The 18,365-nt window shown below is 44.9% G+C and overlaps 2 protein-coding genes across 2 annotated transcripts; one reads left to right on the top strand and one right to left on the bottom strand.

Moving 5' to 3' along the window:
• Positions 1-712: 712 nt before the first annotated feature.
• SLC51B (solute carrier family 51 subunit beta) lies at positions 713-3,695 on the bottom strand. Its single transcript, XM_054272987.1, has 5 exons — positions 3,689-3,695; positions 3,032-3,061; positions 2,140-2,280; positions 1,639-1,729; positions 713-926 (listed from the first exon to the last, which is right to left on the bottom strand). The coding sequence occupies exons 1-5, from the start codon at positions 3,693-3,695 to the stop codon at positions 713-715; spliced, it is 483 nt and encodes a 160-aa protein (XP_054128962.1).
• A 7,632-nt stretch (positions 3,696-11,327) lies between these two features.
• MTFMT (mitochondrial methionyl-tRNA formyltransferase) lies at positions 11,328-17,147 on the top strand. The gene is made up of 9 exons (XM_054273085.1): positions 11,328-11,457; positions 11,889-12,101; positions 12,502-12,624; positions 13,413-13,515; positions 14,063-14,138; positions 14,672-14,763; positions 15,286-15,367; positions 15,677-15,759; positions 16,068-17,147. The coding sequence occupies exons 1-9, from the start codon at positions 11,333-11,335 to the stop codon at positions 16,266-16,268; spliced, it is 1,098 nt and encodes a 365-aa protein (XP_054129060.1). The 5' UTR covers positions 11,328-11,332; the 3' UTR covers positions 16,269-17,147.
• Positions 17,148-18,365: the final 1,218 nt, after the last annotated feature.

Genomic DNA, 18,365 nt, shown 5'->3' with positions numbered 1-18,365 from the left:
GGTCTGCGAAGTCTGTGTTTAAAAGACTGATGTATTTCCAGTAATGTCCTAAATTATTTCATGGTTTCTACGCATGCCCAGTGAAGGACACAAAGGGAATCCTGGAGCAGACCAGGCTCTACCTGTGCCTGAGCCAGGGTCAAGGGCTGGATGTTTGGTTTCAGGTGCTCTATCAGATTAAATGTTCTGCTTCTCCCTGGAGTTGCAGTTACTTTGCAGAGTAAAATATCCATGTGTATATTTGTACATATAGCCATATAAATATATATATATGACCTTACTGACAGATTCAATATGGCATTTTGATCAACCACTTTGGAAAGTATTTTAATAAAGAGGACTCTGAAAAGAATAAAAATGTCTCAGCTTCAGTGTTGCTGTTTTCCTGATGGGAAGTGAGGCTGCTTTCCCTGGCTGACTGCAGGCCAAGCTTCCCACTTACTTCCTTGGCTCAGGTCAAACCTGTTTGCAGCACCTGAGGGAGGAGAGGAAGCTGGCACTGGAGGGAAGGCTGGAAGCAGCCAGAGCAGTGGGGGAACACCAGCCAGACAGGAGATGAGCCCAGGGCCTCTCCTGCAGGTGCAACTCTGCTGCTTTCTTGTTTCACGCTTTTCTTTCTCCAGGTTAAACTGCATTTTTAAACTGGCACCCCTGTGAACTGAGACATTCTGATACCTTCCTTAAGGCCTAAATGGGCTGACTCCAGCTGCCACTATATGGCCTCCTCAGACGTCTCTGTGTACAGGGATGTGACAGTCCCATCTTTCCACTGGACCATCACGTCCCCTGGTCTCTGGGGCCCTGGCTGCTGCTTTAGTGGCTCAGCCAGGTTGTATTCCTGCACAGGCATCAGGGCTTGCTTAGCATCGAGGTCAGCCTCCTGTGTGGGCTGAGCTGTTTCTCCGTTCACGAGGATTTTCCTTTTCCTGCAGGGAAGGCACAACAAGGACACATGAAGTGAAGCAGCAAGCCCAGCCCACATCTGAGGGCACCAACCCCGCTGAGGGTCACAGCCATCAATTTACACCGTGTTCCTGGAACACGCCAGCTGCGTGTGGGCGAACGCCGCCAGGTGAGCTGTGCCAGGTAAGTGCTCTGAAGTGTTTGAGCACACACGGCTGTGCGATTCACACTTGGAGCGCCCAGCTCCTGACGCCAGGAGCAGCACGCAGCCAGCCGTCACTAGAGGGAGAGCGAGGCAGGCTCGCAGCCTTAGCGCTTCTCTCGTCTGACTCAGTGCTACGTTTTCGTGCCCTAGCAAACAGTGACTTGCTCCTCAGCTGCGGGGTTGTGCAGCCACCGGGGAACTCTGTGGGGATGTGGATGGGGAAAGGCTGGGAGTCCTGCCCCAGAGGCCCTGTACTTAGAGGGAGAGCACCTCACACCACAGTTACCACCACTTCCCTCCCAGCAGCCCTGTTGGGCTGGGCAGAGCCGTGCAGACCTTTATTCCATCCAGGGCCCAGAGAAGGGGCTTGTTCCAAGTGACACAAGGCGAGCAAATGGTTCAAAAGGAATTTGCTCTTCTCCCCATCACTCAGGGCTTGTCCTGCCCTGCCAAACCCCTGTGGCTGTTTGCCTGGGAGGCTTTCAGGGCACCACCACAGACCAAAAGATTCTCAAATTTTCCTGTCTCACCTGTTTCGCACAATGTTAATGGTCAGAAGAACGAGACCCAAAATCATGGTCGCGAGGGACAGCGCAAGAACAGAGTAATTCCATGTTGAGGCTGAGGGAAAGCAGAGAGGGAGTGTTAGCAGGCACAGCACAGTGTGACCCATAGGGCCTGGCCAGGGGTTTTCTGAGGACATCCAAGATGCTCTGTCCTTGATTTTTGTGGCTTTGAAGTTGATCCTCATGACGCTGACCTGCTGCTATGTCAATCTGCTCCCTCCACCCTGCCAAAATCACAGGAGACCTTTGCTCTCTTGGCAGGCTCTGCCTGGAAAGAGGCTGAACCCCAAAGACACAATCTCAGCAAAGCCTCCTGCCTATCTTCACCTATGGCCTGCTTACTCCAGAGGCAAGACTGAGGGTTTGTGTGTCTGGGGTAAATCACCTCCTCAGGCATCTCTGTTAGGCAAGAAAGTTGACAGCCAAGGACTGTGTCTCAGCCCAGGAACACCAATGGGGACTTACGGTCTTCTCTGCGGAAGAACCAGAGCAGCTCCTCCAGCTCTTCCAGTTCCAAGCCCAGTGGAAGGGTAATGTTGCCTGCTGTGTGCTCATCCATGTGTGTGCTGGCCAGGGTGGTTGGGAGGTACTTGTGCTCTGCCTCAGCTGTGGTGGAAAGACAAAGATGCAATAGTCACTCACTGCAGCCCTTCAGACTGGAGGTGACGTTCCCCTTCACTCCCAGGGTTGCCCAGCATGTCTCTCCAAGCAGGCAGAACACAGCCCTGAGTGCACAGCCTGAACTCATGCACTGAGAAGTGGAGAGTGTTTTTGGCTGCAGACCCCATTATGGTGAGGCAGCAGGGCTGCAAAGATTTCAGAATGCTGGTAAGGCCTTTCCACATCCCCCATCTCCCACCACAGAGAGGCAGCTCCATGTGCCACAATTCACCAAAGAGTTGCCTTGCCCAGACCAGTCCTGGAAATCCGACTCTGGACTGCAGTCCTCCAGCAAGAAATTCTTACTTATCAGGCTGGCTTGTATACACAGCTTGACTCTAGTAATTTTTATCAGAAAAGCTTCTTTCTGCAGAGAAACCAACATATAAGTGTGGCCAACCCCAAGAACAGAACATGCACACAGAATGCAGATGGGAATGACACCCAGTTCTGGAACAGGGGTGAGAGTTTTTCCTTGGCTCAGTCAGGCTGCTGCTGGTGTACACTGAGGAAAATAGCCCCATAGAAAGAAAGAAAGAAACTATATTTCCAGGAAGTTAAGGTCTTTGCACATGTGCACATGCACCTACTTTACCCACACCATTATCCTTTGAGCCAAGACTCTACCTTGCAGCAGGAAAAATGGAATTATCCAGAAGAACTTCATATTTGTGTATGCAGATGTGATGGATCACACCTTCACAGTATTTCTTCAGCGTGGAGATGCCTGCAAAAGACAGAGAGACTAAGGAGTTGACAGAGAACCTGATTCCCCTCCCTACTCCAGCTCTATGCAGAGAGGGGATCTCATGTATCCCAGCATCTGTTTCCTCCTGAGAACATGAGTCTGACCTGCCAGGACAGGGTGCAGAAATCCCTGGGCCACCAAGGTGACAGCAGAGGGGTCTGGCACTGCATCTGCTGCCCGAGGTGAGCCTGTACAGATGTGAGCTCAGCTGCTGTGAGCCAGCCCCTCCCCAGCTAACAAAGCCTCCCTGCTTGCTCCCCTGCCATAATCCCTAGAGAACATATACTTTGCATGTGACTACCTATTGCCAACCCATGGATGGCAGAATATGGGCGTGGAGATGAGGAAGTGGAAGGCTGAGCTCCAAGAGGAGGCAAGGCTGGCTTGCCATTGAGGCTACCGTGTCTCCCATCCCTCAAGGAAACAGAAAGTCCTCCTTGACCTTTAGTCCCTCATTTATAAGTGGCATCCATCCAACTTTTATGGCTGCTCCTTCAAATTAGTTCTTCAGCGTCCTTCAAAGGGCCCTGCCCTGAGCAGGGGTTCCTGGCTGCCCACTGTGAGTTGGTGACATGTTGAGGTGGCTCTCCCCAGCCCATGGCTCACTGGCCATCGCCCACTGGCAGGTCAGCCACACCACAACACACAGGCATCCCCCAGACATTCTGGCCCCACAGGCCATTAATTATTATATGAAGACTTTTATGACAGTCTGATATTCCCAGCTTTTACCTGCCTTTGCTGTGTGGCCTGGTGCTGTCTGAAACTTGCTTCCCAAGCATGTTCCACTGTGCCAGGCGTGTCAACAACGCTGCTGCTGACTCCTCAGGGAAACATTTGTCCCGTCGGTTATAGACCTAATGATTGCTACTATTTTCCCCCCCATTCTCAATGTCTTCACAATTCAAAGTTCACATTTTATAGCTAACCAGGCATGCAGGCTTACTCCCTGCTGCCAGAAAACCACCTGCTAGCAATTCTTAGAGGAGGGGACTCTCAAGTATGTGGTCCCCTTTGTATTTCAGAAAATATGGGTAAAGCTGCTCCCTGCAGTTAGGCGTGCCAATTACCCTTCCATCCAGGTAACCTTTAGCTTATTCACATGGATCACCCCTCACAAAGGAGGAAATAAGGCCTTGGTGACAATGAAAATAAGTTACAAGTCAGCTACACCCTAATAAGAAGTGGCACTTGAATGTGTTAAATCTTGCTGTGCAAGGCTTCTGAGTAATCATTTGCTCAAAGAGGGATATTTGACAAGCATGTTGCTGATTTTCCCCCAAGGTGTTTCATAAGCTGTGGGCTACCTCCTGGTGTCTGTGCACAGCAGGGATGCTGGAAAGCTGCTGGAAGTACTTTGCTACTTCATCAAGTAGTGACCAGCAGCCAAATCTCCCCAGATATGGGAGGCCAGAACTTTGTGGGTAAAACACAGCAACAGAATGGACCCTTATTGTGCATTAATAGGACATTTAAGTAAAATGTCCTTAAGGGAAACTTCTGTTATTTTAGAGATCTTTTACATCTAAATCACATTAACAAAATTAGTTTCATTCACCAAAGCTACAAAACAAAGTGTTCTCAGGTGAGTGTGTCTACTCCAGCAGAGACTGGGCAGAATTCTGCCTAAACCACCAGTTTCCCCAGTAAGAAAACAGTGACTCCCACAGTTGGGCTGGACATGCTCTGAGGAGCTTGGATCTTCCAGCTGGAAGAGATTGTTCAAGGCATCTCCTGCAGCCTCCCCCACACAGCTGCTCTGCCCTGCTGCCCACATCCCACCGTGGGCGAGCACTGCTCCACGAGACCAGCTGGGACAGGTGGGGGATGTTCTTCCATGGCTCCCTGTGCACATCCAGCAGTGACTCTGGTGGCTGATGGACAGGGACGAGCCCTTAGATCCACGCCTCTGCAACTCCAAGTGTGCTCTTTGTTTTCCTGTCCCTCTGAAGGCACCCAAGACCCTTCTGAGGTTGCTTCCCCAACTTTACAACAGGGGAAACTCAAATGAGAGAGAGCTCATCCATTTTATGCTCCTATGGAAGGAGGCAGAAAGAACAAAGAGGCCAGTGCCTCTCAGGAAACATTTTACCGTGTTATTTTGAGTTTATATTGACTCCTGAACGTCTTTTTTCTTCTTACAAATGGGATTTTAACATCAAAAGCTGCAAAATCTGTACAGTATTATGTATTTCAGGAACAAAGAGTCACACAACAACGCTATTTCAAATCCTCCTGTGGATCTGTGGACTTTGCTGGCATTCAATGAAATCTCAAGATACTACAGGAAAATGTCAAGGGACTGCTTTTTGCTCTATGCATTGATCCCAGCACTTAAATGGTAAAACCATTTCTCATAATGGAAAGCCCTTGAAGATCTGAGACATGTCACATGCAGAAGGCAGAGCTGAGGGATTGGTGCTCTGAATGCTGGCATAATCCAGCAAGGGGGCTGTGCCATGTGGGAACACAGGAACACACACCTTCACAGCTGCACGTGGACTCTTCCCAGCCAGGGCACAGCACGTGGTGCTGTGAATCCACCCTGTGCTTGGTTTTTGTCAGCTCTGATATTCATGGCTGCTCACCAAAACACATTTTACCTTCATTCTGCAAATGAGAAGTCTTTAGATATGTATTATACTGGTTTAAGTAAAGATGGGGGGAAATCTTTTGGAAAGACCATCAAGTACAGCTTCTGTTGAGATGATAACGTCCCTCTGGGCTCCGTATTCAAAGCTCACTACACAGTATGGGACAATGCATTTAGAACATCTCAGTCTTTTTAAATTAGTCTCCTCTTGTCATCCAGACTCTCTCTCTGGTGGTTGTCCTATCTTAGCAGATTGTGTTAAAATGGGTCAGTTATTTCAAACACAGTATTAAAGTGGGATGTCCTGTCTTTGGGATTCATAGAGGATATATATACAATGTCACACCACAGACATACAAATGGATGGTAAGGTTTATAAAGGCACATTAAGGTCTGAGCCCCATTAAGGAACACAAGGAATTGTTTAATATTTAAAATATTAAGGCAAGAAGGCAGTCTGGGCTATTTTTTAACCTCTAAAACCTTTAAAAAGCTAAAGAAAAAAAATCTAAGTTATATTATATATATCTAAGTTATTTTTCTTTGACTGCTTTAATAATCAGGAGTTACCTCAGCCTGCTTCTTACTCGCCATTCAGACAGTCTCTCCTTGAAAAGTCTGCCTTCACTTAAAATTTCCAAGGATTCAAGCTTTCTAACTGGAATAAATAAATAATCCTTTTTTTACAGATAGCTATAAATTAACCCAGCAGCCAGTGTAGCAGGAATGCCCGTTAATCTCTGCTAACTCACCAGAAACGTGGAGTTCCCAGCAGGGAGGAAGCTACATTTCTTCTTTAAGCCCTGTCATCCGAAGACATCTCCTCCAGCACCGTGGTAATACCAGGCTCCCTGTGCTGCTGCTCTGGGTATGCTACCAGCTGTGATTCACTCTGCTCCTGAGTCATGTGTGAAGGCCAGTTCAGCAGGTGAGGTACACTCCAGCCCCTGAAAAACACACCTCTTTAGTGGGACCATTTACAGCACGAGGTGAATGACCTTTTGCCAAAGCATGAGCTGTAGCAACTTCCAGTTTGTTTGCTCAGGTTATTGGCATAATCAGTATTAGAAGAGCACGCTGAGTAGAATGACACTCAGTAATAAGTTACTCTTCAGTGAAAATAAATTATAATGTTCACTCTGCTTGGCTCAGTCCTCATTGCATACAGGAAGCATGTCCTGATAAAGCAGATATTATCCTTTTTTTTCTTTTTTTTTTTTTTTCCAGTGAATGGCCATTCTAAGGCTGTCAGAGCATCTTACCAGAGGAAAAAACTTTGCATGCAAAGCTTGAAGCAGCAGTCAGAGATTTTGCCATCCCACTTTTACAGGTACTGGTAATGCCTGGCTAAGTCAATAGTCTGCTAAGAGGCTCTGCAGACTGATGTGCTGCTTTTTGTGACAGCCACGTTGGGAAAGGAGGATTCCTCCCCCCTGAAATGGGGAGCTGATTCATGGATGGAGCTGCACACTGCAAAGCAAGAGAGATGCATCTCACCAATGGGCTTGGGACACACAGCTAGCTCTGGTTAGCTCCAGCTGAACTGCAGATGGCAGGTGTAGTATCCACGTGTTTGTCCTGTTCTCGGTGGTTTTCAGCTTCAAATAAAGTGCTCAAGGCCATGTGTGACAGGGCTTGGAGCAATCTGGTCTGGTGGTAGTTGTCCCTGCCCACGGCAAGGGTATAGGAATGAGATGATCTTTATGGTCCCTTCCAACCCAGGCCATTCTATGATTTTATGATCTCTGGCACTGAAGCTTTGTTCAATGTTAATTGTTAATTGTGATTAATCCTTTGAATCCCATCTCACATCCAGAGTTTCCCTGGGCAGCACCTGTGAAATACACCCAGCAGACGTGTGCTCCCCAAACAGAGATGTTTCACTGCTCAGCCTCAGCCTGGCAGCAATGAGATGGGAGCTCAGAAATGCATCCCCCAGGAAACAAGAGCTGCTCCCTGCTGCTGGAAGCATGTCCATGCAGGACATCCTACCACATGGTAAATCGTGCTGTCTTTCCTTCTCAATTCCAGCTGGATCTTTCTAGAAGTGCCACCAGTGTGGGGAACACTTTTCTAGCATCTTTGGAGCTTTTTCTTGCCAGGGTGCACAGCAATAGGACATAAGTGGTCTCACAATCAAACTTCTGGCCTTGGGAAAGCTCAAAGAAGACACTTGGCCCCCACAGAACAATCTCTGAGTAGAGGGATAGAGACACTGGCCATGGTGAAGAGGTGACTAACATAAGGATGGTGACTGCAAAACCCCAGAAGGTTCCTTTTCATCCCAATTTTCTACATGGCTTCACGTATATATCTAGGGTCAGGATCTAGGGTCAGGATGCAGGTAGGTGGCTGAGATATGTTTAGGACTCAGCATGATGTACATGGAAATGAAACCAGTTCCCCACTGGTTAGAGTTGGCTCTTGTGCCCAGTAATCCTCTCCTTTTCCAGAGAACCACAAGCATGCTCAGGAGTGCTCCTCTCCAGTGAGGGTGTGCTTGATTCTGTGTCTCCTGACAACACTGGCACTGGTCATTGTGAGATATCTTTTTACTTCTTGGAGACACTTTCAGCATCTTTGGCCAGGAAGCAAAGTGGAGATAAGATCTGATTTATCTGATTTGTGTTCTGTTTCCTCCTCAGATTTGTCTTCACTACTCTTGGGAAGAATTTGTCTGACCTTGGTGTTTTAATTTTGCTTATCTTTTTTGATCCCTTCAGTGTCTTTGACCTGAAATGCCTGGTTACAGAATAACTAAACATTCAGGGTTGGAGATTTTTTTTCTTTCCATGTACAAAAGCAGAGAGTTCAAATACAGCAGGAATGCCAGATTTTTTTTTTTTTTTTTTGTGAAACAATCAGATAGTTGCTGTCATTCTGAAAAAATTTATATCAAAATAAATCTTCAGTTAAAATTCACGAACATTGCGTCGAAGGCATAATAATGAATAACAGCCATGATGTGTTTGAAATGTGCTGTCACAGCAGAGCCAAGGATGAATTACGTGGGAGCAAGTGTACTGGAAGGAATTTAAGTCCACTTCAAAAACTGACTGCAAATGAAACTTTAATCACTTTGTGCATATGTTTGGCAAAAGCTCAGCGTGGAGTTACAGCATTTCCAGGAGCGTTAACTACAGCCAGAAGTGAGAATCCATCTCTGGGCTTAAGTCCTGGAGGAACAGCAGGTGAAACTCTACACACAGTGTCAATGACATATTCAGTGCCTGGATCTGATACCTGGAAATTAACACTGAGCAGCAGTTGGATTCTGGGTTCAAACTCACATCTTTTGGGCAATCCAGGCATACACGTACATCCCTGGCCTTTCTGAAGTGCTGGTGACAAATCCAGGGCTTCACCCAAGACCTCAGAAAACTGGTATTTGTGATCACCACACAGGACATCTCCTTCCAGCCTTTCTTCCAGCAATCTCCCTCGCTGCCTCTGGAAACCATGAGTATTTTTCAGCATCTGAGATATCACAAGGTCAAATTTTTCACCATCTGAGATAAGGCCTGAAATTACACTCTGTGCTGAACAGCACTCCTCATGTTTGGGGCCTGACAGCCATGAGTGTCTGTAATCACTTAGTTATTGTGCAATGACGAATTGTTCCCTGTTTGTGATAAGTCAGACTGTTCACCTTCCCTTCTTTCCAAGCCACTTTCCAACATGAACCAAGCTGGGAGCTTTAATCTCTTCTCAAGCACAAGCCATTCCTTCATCCTCGCTGGCCTCTTGTTTATATTTTATTTTAACTATAACCTTTCGTTTATGCACTAAGATGAGGTGACTAGAGTTGACGTGTACTGCCTTTGACTAAACTAAGTATTTTCATGGAACTTCCCAGTTAACAGAGAATTGTAAGGTTTTTTGAGCATTTGATTTTTCCATACTGATTAGGAAATTACCTCAGTATTTGGTAGCATATTCTCCTTTTCTCAGGGTACAGGAATGTAAGCACCCCAGTTAGGATGGCCTGACTCTTTTATTTAACTTGTAACAGCAATTTTTCATTCTTTTCTTCTTATTACCACAGGAGACAATGGCATCTTCAATGTCTGAGAGAAGAAAACCCTAATGATGGGCAAACAGACATGAAAAAGGGAAGGAACACATACAACACTGCTTAGTGCAGTACAAAATTTCACTTTTTTAATGGATCCTTCCCTCATGTATCCGACATAAAATTCTGCCATCAATTTTCCAAATAATTTACATATTTCCCCAGGCATATAGGACATTTACAGATTCTCACACTTCATGCTGCAGAAATTCCTAGTGTCAAAGATTGTAGGACAGACTGTGATTTAGATGAGCAGGGAATTTGTGTATGTGATTTACATGAAAAGCTACACAAATAATCCATCTTCCCATGGGGGGAAAGAATGTACTTAGCAGAATGATAAAATATTTTCATACTAACGTTATGGGAGGAGACAGTTCTTTAAGTGGTGATTCTGACCCCATAGTTTACAAGAAAACATTCTCTGAGTTACTGTCACTGTTAAAATGAAGCTGTCCGTGGAGTCAGAAACTGAACTCTGTTTTTCAAATGCTGTCAGAGCCAGATCAGTGGCTTTGGGGTCAACACCCCTTCCAGTCCCTGACGTTTTTCTGCATTATCTTTGCACTGAGGCAGCATGGACAATTCCTGGTCAGGGTTAAGGGCCCATGGGTGACACCACTCAGGATCATCGACACTGCAGCTGGAGCTGTCAGGGCAGCCCTGACGGCTTCCACCACCCCACACCAAGATCAGGGAATTGTTAGGGTTGGAAGGGATCTCTGGAGATCACCCAGTCCAACCTCCTTCCAAGGGAGGGTCATGCGGAGCATGGACACAGCTGGACGTGTCCAGGGTTTGGAACTCCACACCCTCTCTGGGCAGCTGTCCCAGTGCTCTGTCACCCTCAACATAAAGATCTTCCTCATGTTGAGATGGAACTTCTCGTGTTTTAATTAATGGACAATATAATTTATTGCTCCTCATCCTGCTGCTGAGCACCACCCAAAAGACCCTTGCACTAGCATCTTAGCACCCTAGGATATTTTTATGCATTAACGAGATCCCCTGTCAGTCTTCTCCAGGCTAATGTGAAGGCACTTTGCTCTTAGAGAGCGTCCAAAGGAGCCAGGAGGATGGGGAAGGGTGTGGAAGGGAAGCTGTATGAGGAGTGCATGAGGACACTTGTTTTCTCCAGCTTGGAAGAGACTGAGAGACCTCATTGTGGTCTGCAACATCCCCCCGAGGGGCAGACACTGCTCTCTTCACTCTCATGACCAGCGACATGAGACCCGAGGGAACGACATAAAGATGAGTCAGGGGAGAATTAGGCTGGATGTCAGGAAAAGGTTTTCAGAGGTTGGTCGGGCACTGGAAGGGGCTCCCCAAGGAATGGTCACGACCCCAAGGCTGCCAGAGTTCAAGAAGCGTTCGGACAACGCTATGAGGCACCGGATGGGATTATTGGGGTGTCTTGACCAGGGCTATAGGTTGGATTCGATGATCCCTTTGGGTCCCTTCCAACTCAGGTTCGCTGATAATTCTGTGATTTTATGACTACGGCGGCGCCGCCTCAGCGCTGAGGGCGGCCCGGCCGCGGGGCGGGTCCCGCTGCGTCATCGGCGCGCGCGGCGGGAGCCCCGCGATGCGGGCCCGGCTGCTGCGCGCCTGCCGCGAGGGCGTGAGGGCGGCGGGGCCGCCATGGCGGGTCCTGTTCTTCGGCACCGACCGCTTCGCCGTGACCACCCTGCGAGCCCTGCGGGCCGCCGGGTACCGCCCGGGCACGGGGAAGAGGGCTCTGAGGGGAGACAGGGCTGGCAGAGAGGGGCAGAGGGGACACGGGAAACGGGGACGTGAGGGAGGAGCCTGAGGGGGGAGATGGACCCTGAGGGGCGCGGAGCCTGAGGGGTCACGGCCGGGGCTGGGGAGGGTGAGAGAGGGGTGGGCATCGAGGGATGGGAGATGACGGCTGGTGATGAGGCTCAGAGGTTATTGAGGGATGAGGTGGAGTCGCGCGGGAGGGACCATGGGTTGGGCAGGGAGGATGGCAGAGAAGGGACGGGGAAGGAACCTGAGCGTGGGTACAGGGACCGGAATAATGGAGTGAGGGAATTGGCACAGGGGCACAGCGAGGGGTGGAGGTGACCCAGCCCTCGCCTCAGTCTGCCTGCGCGACGCCTTCAACACCTTGTCCACCCCAGGGAGCCCAGCGAGGAGTCGCTCGTGTCCCGGCTGGAGGTGGTGACCCTGCCCTCCCGCCTGGCCCGGGACCTGCCCGTCAGGAGCTGTGCCAGGGAGCTCCAGCTGCCTGTGCACGAGTGGCCGCACACGGGACCCGCGGGGCAGTTTGATGTGGGTGTGGTGGCATCTTTTGGACGTCTTCTAAGCGAGGAGCTCATTCTGCAGTTCCCATAGTAAGTGTGTGGACAAGACATCTGTCACTGCTTTGTTAGCAAAGCTGCACTCTCCTTTTGAGGCAGCATCTGTGACTTGCAGTAGGTGAGGTCAGCTTCCCTGGGTTCATATGCTTAGCCTGAGCCTTATTGCTGTCATGGTGAAATTCAGTGTTCTTTGACACATGGGTGTAAATTTATGCAAATATTCAGCAGAACATTTGCCTTTATTCCTCACATCTCTTTCTGTGTTCGCTGATAAACTGTTTATATAGTGTGAATTTTCCTTCAGGTGCGTATTTAAGCCAGTAACACATGAGAACATATGAGCAGATAGTAGTTCACTGTAATATATGTTGCACTCCATTTACGTATGTTTCAGGTACCATTCCTGTTCTAACCTGTGAATATTTCATTCCAGTGGGGTGCTGAATGTCCATCCCAGCTGTCTCCCACGATGGCGTGGTCCTGCACCCATAGTCCACACAGTGCTTCATGGTGATAAGGTGACTGGGGTGACAATTATGGAAATAAGACCAAAAAGGTGGGTTTGGTGTCCTTTGCAGACAACTCACTGTTGCTGTTGCCTCTCAGGGCTTTAAATAATCACTGCTGAAGTCATTATTTGACTCATTCTACATAACCACAATTTTTTTCACGTATGTAATTAAGGTTTGAAACACTTAAAAATGTTCATCTAGCTATATGACATTTGCCACAATTACAGTATTTTAATAAGTGTGCAATTTGCACTTCAGGCCTGTTCTCTAATTTTTAGCACTGTCACAAGAAACAGACAGAGAACAGTCACACAGCTTTATCAATAGGCTTGGTATGACAGGACAGAACGGTTTTCAGACTTCAGAGTCCCCTGTAACATCCTGTAAGTGGACAGAAGACAAGAAATTACTTGTCTAGGCATGAGGAAGATTATATGTTTTATTTTCAGCCCGAGCTCTAGCTTAAAAGGCTTGTGAAAATACATTATTTGGTTACCTTTTCTTTCTGAGATGCTTGTCTAATAATAGATCCCAGGAAAGTGTGAAGCAAATTTCATCTTAAGTATTTCATGTTGTTTCTTCTTAGATCTCATGTTCTGAACTGTAAATTGTGTGTTCATATCAGTCTAATCTTGCTGCCAAGATTGGTATTCTCTTCCTTGTGTTGTCTTGTGAACCAAACATTTGATGATGTGAAATGACATCTGAAAATAGTTTTAGAGGGGATAAAAAAGGATAATTAGTAACTGAGCTAATGTATTGAATGCAGAGTTTTGAGCTGCTAATTAAGCTTCAGCTTCTCCAGTAAGGTTGTGTGTTTTCTGCCTTGCAGGTTTGATGTAGGTCCAATTATTAAGCAAGAAGAGGTTGCTGTTCCTCCCCGCTGCACGGCACAGGAGCTGGAAGGGATGTTGGCAAAGATGGGGGCTGACATGGTAAAGTCCTGCCTGCTGTGTCACTTCTGACTGGTACTTTTGCTTTTAATGTGTGCAAACAGAATTCTTGCTAATCTTGTTCTGAGCTGGCTTCAGCTTTAGGAGGAGGATGATGTGAAACTTGATGTTTGTGATGACTTTGCTGAGAGGAGAGCTCAGTGGTCTGTGGTCAGGCGTCAGTGTCAGTCCTCTGTGTTGCTGTTGTGTTTCTGTTCAGTGAAGAACCCAAATGCTGTCTGTGGAAACAGTGCAGGTTCTTTAAATTAATATCTGCTTTTTTATTTGAATAATCAGCTTTTGTTCTCTTCTGGAATTAATATCAGAGAAGAGATCATCCATAAAAAAATAATTGCGTTTTTTCATTGTGATTCAGTGGGAAGAATGTCGTTACTCTCTCTGTGTCAAGGATACACATTTTCTGAATATACTGAGCCAATTTTCTAGAAGCTCACAGGACAGTTTCACTCTTGAAAAATTAAGTTTTACTTTGTTTATTATTGATTAAACTTAGCTTGACTAATACTCTGTACAAAATTTAATTTTGCAGCTGTTAGCAGTTTTGAAGAACTTGCCTGAAAGTTTAAAAAATAAAAAAGAGCAGCCAAAAGAAGGAGTAACATTTGGTAGGTACACATTGTTTTTCATGTGACTTGTTCATTTCTTCTTTGATCAGCAGGAAAATTGAAGTTTTCTGCCATACTGGGTTATATTTTTTTAGATGAATTTCTCAATATGCTCTCTTCACGGCCTTCACTGGCTTAAAAATGTCATACAGGAGAAAAATGCTTCAGAGTTCTTCAGACTTCTTTTCCAGTTACTTGTACAATGTCAAAATCACTATTGATGTCACAAGATCTGAGTTTGTTATTTTTCATTGCTGTAATGCAGACAGAAGGGTTAGAACTGTACTTATAAGCATGATGTAAGTTTGCGGTGCAATGGGTAAATAAAGAGAACAACTGGGAATAAAAAATAATCCAAATTGAGGTGTTTACAAAATATTTTCTCCAGTTTTTGCCTGAGCTGCCTTGGCTGGATGGTAGACCCACTATTGGTCAGGAAAAAATGAGGTTTAAAACAGGATAAAGTAGTACAGCTGTTTGCTAAAAGATGCAAAGCAAATTAAGAAGTCCGCTAATTTCTCTTTTCCCCACAGCTCCTAAAATCTCTATAGCGAAGAGTTGTATAAAATGGGAAGAGCAAACAGCTGCACAGATAATTCAGCTGCATCGTGCAATAGGGAGTATGGTGAGACTGGATTTTTTGCAACCCTTTTCTGTCCTGTAGCATGGCTGAGTTTAATGTAGATATTTTAACTAATCACTATACCTCAATTTTAGTTATTTTAGCTTGTTTTTGAAAGTCCTGGTAGTTTGTCACTAGAGGTGAAATTAATGTGCAGGAGAATTTTCATGGGCTCGATCCCAAGTGTGAAATCAGCTCAAAAATTTTACATTGTTTCCTTAGCTCTGAGATTTTTTCTGATGTATTTGAGGAGGTTTGGAATGCTGCAGTGAGAGCTCTGCATGGCAGTAAACAGCAGACAGCCAGTGAAGAGCTGTTGTAGCTAATTGCTTAACTCATTTCTGCATAGGATAATGGTTTGAGTTGAGGTAGGGTAAGGAAAACTGAGTCTGATAAGGAAAATCTCCTATCTAAACATAAAGCTAAATTTTCCCTTAATGTTATTATCACAGGTATTTTGCCTGAGGAAAAAATAGCCTGGAAATGTGAAAACATTCTGAATGTGTCATTTGTTTCTTCTTCCAGTTTCCTTTGCAGACACTCTGGAAGGGTACTACCATTAAACTTCTGGATTTTGTGGAAGTGGATAATATCCCTGGTTTTTCTGGTATTTACTCTTAAATTATTAAAATTTTTAAACCATTTTCTTTAAGAATCTGAGTGCCATGTGGGCCAAGGTGTGTGAATGATCAGGGCTTAGTGAGTGTTCATGGATCAGATATGGAGTAGTGCCAGAGAATGACTGTTCTGATTGTTTCTGATCATTTGGTTATAATAAAACACAGAATACAATAAAATATTTTTCAGCAAAATAGTGACTCAAGATGGTTATCAAGCTTCAAAGGAACAGAAGTGGTTCAAAAATTTTCTGTACTTTTTGGCATAAAAATGCAGGATGATCTTTCTTTGCTTTTAGATCAAATACAAAATGACTGTGAAGTTGTTCCTGGTTCAGTGTTGTTCCATAAAATGTCCCAAACATTGATAGCTCGCTGCAAGGTAGGCTTTCCCCATTTGTTTTATATTCACTGCCCTAAAGATGAGATTTTTAGTATTTGTGTGGTGCATAACTTTTGTCTTAATTATCCATTGTTAGTCTCTGTGCTAGTTTAGATCAGCACCAGATGTTTTATTTGACACCTTAAACTTTTAATTTCCATTAACAGGCTTTGCACATTTGCAAGCAAGAATTGGACTTGTTAGCCTGTTAACATTGAATAAAATGTATTCTGTGAGCCAGCCTATGGGAGCTAAAGATAGCTTTAAACAAGAAGCTTACTGCTTTTTTTGTTTGTTTTTGTTTTTAGGAAGGCTGGGTTGGAATCAAAACAGTTGTTTTAAAGAAGAAGCTTACAGCAGTTGACTTCTACAATGGATATATGCACTCTTGGTTCCAGCAGAATCCAAGAACAGTTCATCAGGAATGCAGATTTCAAACACTCAAACTTAGCATGGCAAAAAAGACTCTGAAAGAGAGGGGAATATTGGCACAGGATATAAAGCAATAAATGTATTTCTTTAATGTCTGTAAGTTAATATAAAATATTTCAAAGCCCAACTATAACAGTCAACTTAATAAGGGGATTTCTTCCCATAGTGTTTGATCTTATTGTCATCTACATGTTTTCATGGTGGGTTCCTGAAGATACTTGTTCTCTTTCCCCATTAAGGAAGAGAATCTCCATGAGTGCTGTAGATATTGAATAAATCCCTGTTTCCACTGTTGAGAAATAAATTTATTTTTATACAATATTTTCAGGGGGTTTTTTTGAGGACTTTGGTATAATTTTCTTCAGGTGTAAGTTTTGGACAATTACTTTAATCTGGAAATACTAAAATCCAGTGAGCTTTTTTAATGCTCACTGGGACTTAGACTGTAGTTTGATATTCTTGTGAATCCTAAAATTCACTTTGTATCCCTGCATTGAGGTGAATAACTTAGCTGGGAACATAAGAGAACCTTTCCCTGTCCCTCACAATTTTCTTCCCTCTCCTTTCTGTTTTCATGTCCTCAGATACATCTCATTTAAAATTTTTGTGCCCTCCATCCAGAAAGTTTTTGTTCTGCTATTTCACTTTCTGGTGGGAGAGGTTTTCACCTGATGTGGAGTTAATCTAATCCAAGATTTTCCTCAATCTGTCTTTGCTTAATGGCATATACAAGAAATATTTCATGTCAAGAACCCCAAAACTTTTGATTCTTACACTTTCTTGTCTTAGAAGAGGTAATATAGCACTGAGCATAGCAGCAGAGCAAAGACTGGCTGTATCTTAGGAGCTCTTCTAGTATTTGCTAATTTTTTCCTCCTTTTTCTGAGTTCTACTGAAGTAAAAGCAAAAAATCTAGAAAAATGTCATATCACAAGGATTAAAATGTTTCTGAAGAAGCATCTGTTAAAGCAGCTGCTGCAGTATTTTTCTTCTACTGCCATTAGATCATCAATTAATTGCCTCTGACAGGTTTTCCAAAACACATGGTCCTCCAAGAAATCCAAGCCTATGAATCAGAGTCAAAAACTGGAAACAACAGCAAGGTGGAAGTCAGGCTCCTGTAGAGAATTCCTGTTGTTCCTGACCGCAGACTCTGCAGTTTGTGCTGCAGAAATTCTAAATCTGGCAAGTTTGCTTCCAAGAAAATTATGTATTTTTGTGTTTTGCTCCCTGCTACCTTTTGCAAGTGCAAGTTGTGGAGTCACTTTGTTTTTATTCTGTTCAGATCAGTCTGGAAATGTTAGTAATTGCTTTATGCCACTAGAAGGGTGGGTGGGTCAGTGAGTTTTCTGTGGGTTTGTGGGGATAGTGGGTGGTTTGGAGAGTTTTCTGGGGCTTGCTACCTCAGTGTATGGCAAAACCCCACCACCACAATTTAGAGATAATTTTAAGCACTAATGATTAAGAGTTTTGGACTTAAGTGTTACTTAACTGGGACTCAACAATTTCAGTGTTTCAGGATCCAACTTTTCAGATGTTTCAGGTCCTCAGGCACTGGAAAATTAGTTCTTGTTCATTATAACCTGAACAAAATGAACAGCGAGGCATGACTCCCACAGAAAGAATACAGTGACAAAAGTTCAGACAGAATAGTCCAGGTTAAAGTCTTTTAGATAACCAAAGTGTTAAATCAATAGCTGCTTCCTAGCAGTGCCATGAGGAAAATTCTTTTAACTCCTTTGTGTATCTCTCATCCTCAGTTTTAGGTCACGTCCGGTGTGAGACCTATTGCTGGCAGACGCTAATCTGGCTCTCACTAAAGCATAAAGCAACAGGAAGAGTTTGCCTGTGTTTTGGGAAGTTTGAGGTGGCATGTGCCCAGAATCCCTGTAGATGGAGCTCGCTGCATCCCTTTTGGGTGAAAACCAAGGACAGCTGGACAGAAGATGGTGAAAATCTGGTACAGAATGCCTTCAGTTAGTTGTTTAATAGTGAATAATGTCTAAACCATATTTCAGCCAGGATCCCATGTACTTGTAATTTAATCTTTTGATCTGTGCAGAGTTTGCTATAAGGCTTCTTTTGCTTTCTGTGTGAGAGGTTATAAAAGATAAGGCCATTCTGAGTTGTTTAATAGCTAATGTCCTAGCTCTGAATATACACAACTTTACCCA

The sequence above is a fragment of the Melozone crissalis genome, unplaced genomic scaffold, assembly GCF_028551555.1.
Source record: "Melozone crissalis strain CALT ecotype California unplaced genomic scaffold, PUWL_Pcris_2 ptg000014l_1, whole genome shotgun sequence".
Taxonomy (NCBI): Eukaryota; Metazoa; Chordata; class Aves; order Passeriformes; family Passerellidae; genus Melozone; species Melozone crissalis.
Note: the sequence above shows the minus strand (reverse complement) of the source record. Positions and strands in the feature narration are given on the sequence as shown.

Excerpts from the sequence above, each read along its gene's own strand:
- SLC51B (XM_054272987.1), bottom strand. Across the intron at positions 1,730-2,139 it reads GTTCTTCCGCAGAGAAGACC|CCTCAACATGGAATTACTCT; the intron begins GTAAGTCCCCAT and ends GCTTTCCCTCAG. Across the intron at positions 927-1,638 it reads ATTAACATTGTGCGAAACAG|GAAAAGGAAAATCCTCGTGA; the intron begins GTGAGACAGGAA and ends CCTTCCCTGCAG.
- MTFMT (XM_054273085.1), top strand. The coding sequence starts at position 11,333 with ATGCGGGCCCGGCTGCTGCGCGCCTGCCGCGAGGGCGTGAGGGCGGCG. Across the intron at positions 13,516-14,062 it reads CAAAGATGGGGGCTGACATG|CTGTTAGCAGTTTTGAAGAA; the intron begins GTAAAGTCCTGC and ends TTAATTTTGCAG. Across the intron at positions 15,368-15,676 it reads TAATATCCCTGGTTTTTCTG|ATCAAATACAAAATGACTGT; the intron begins GTATTTACTCTT and ends CTTTGCTTTTAG.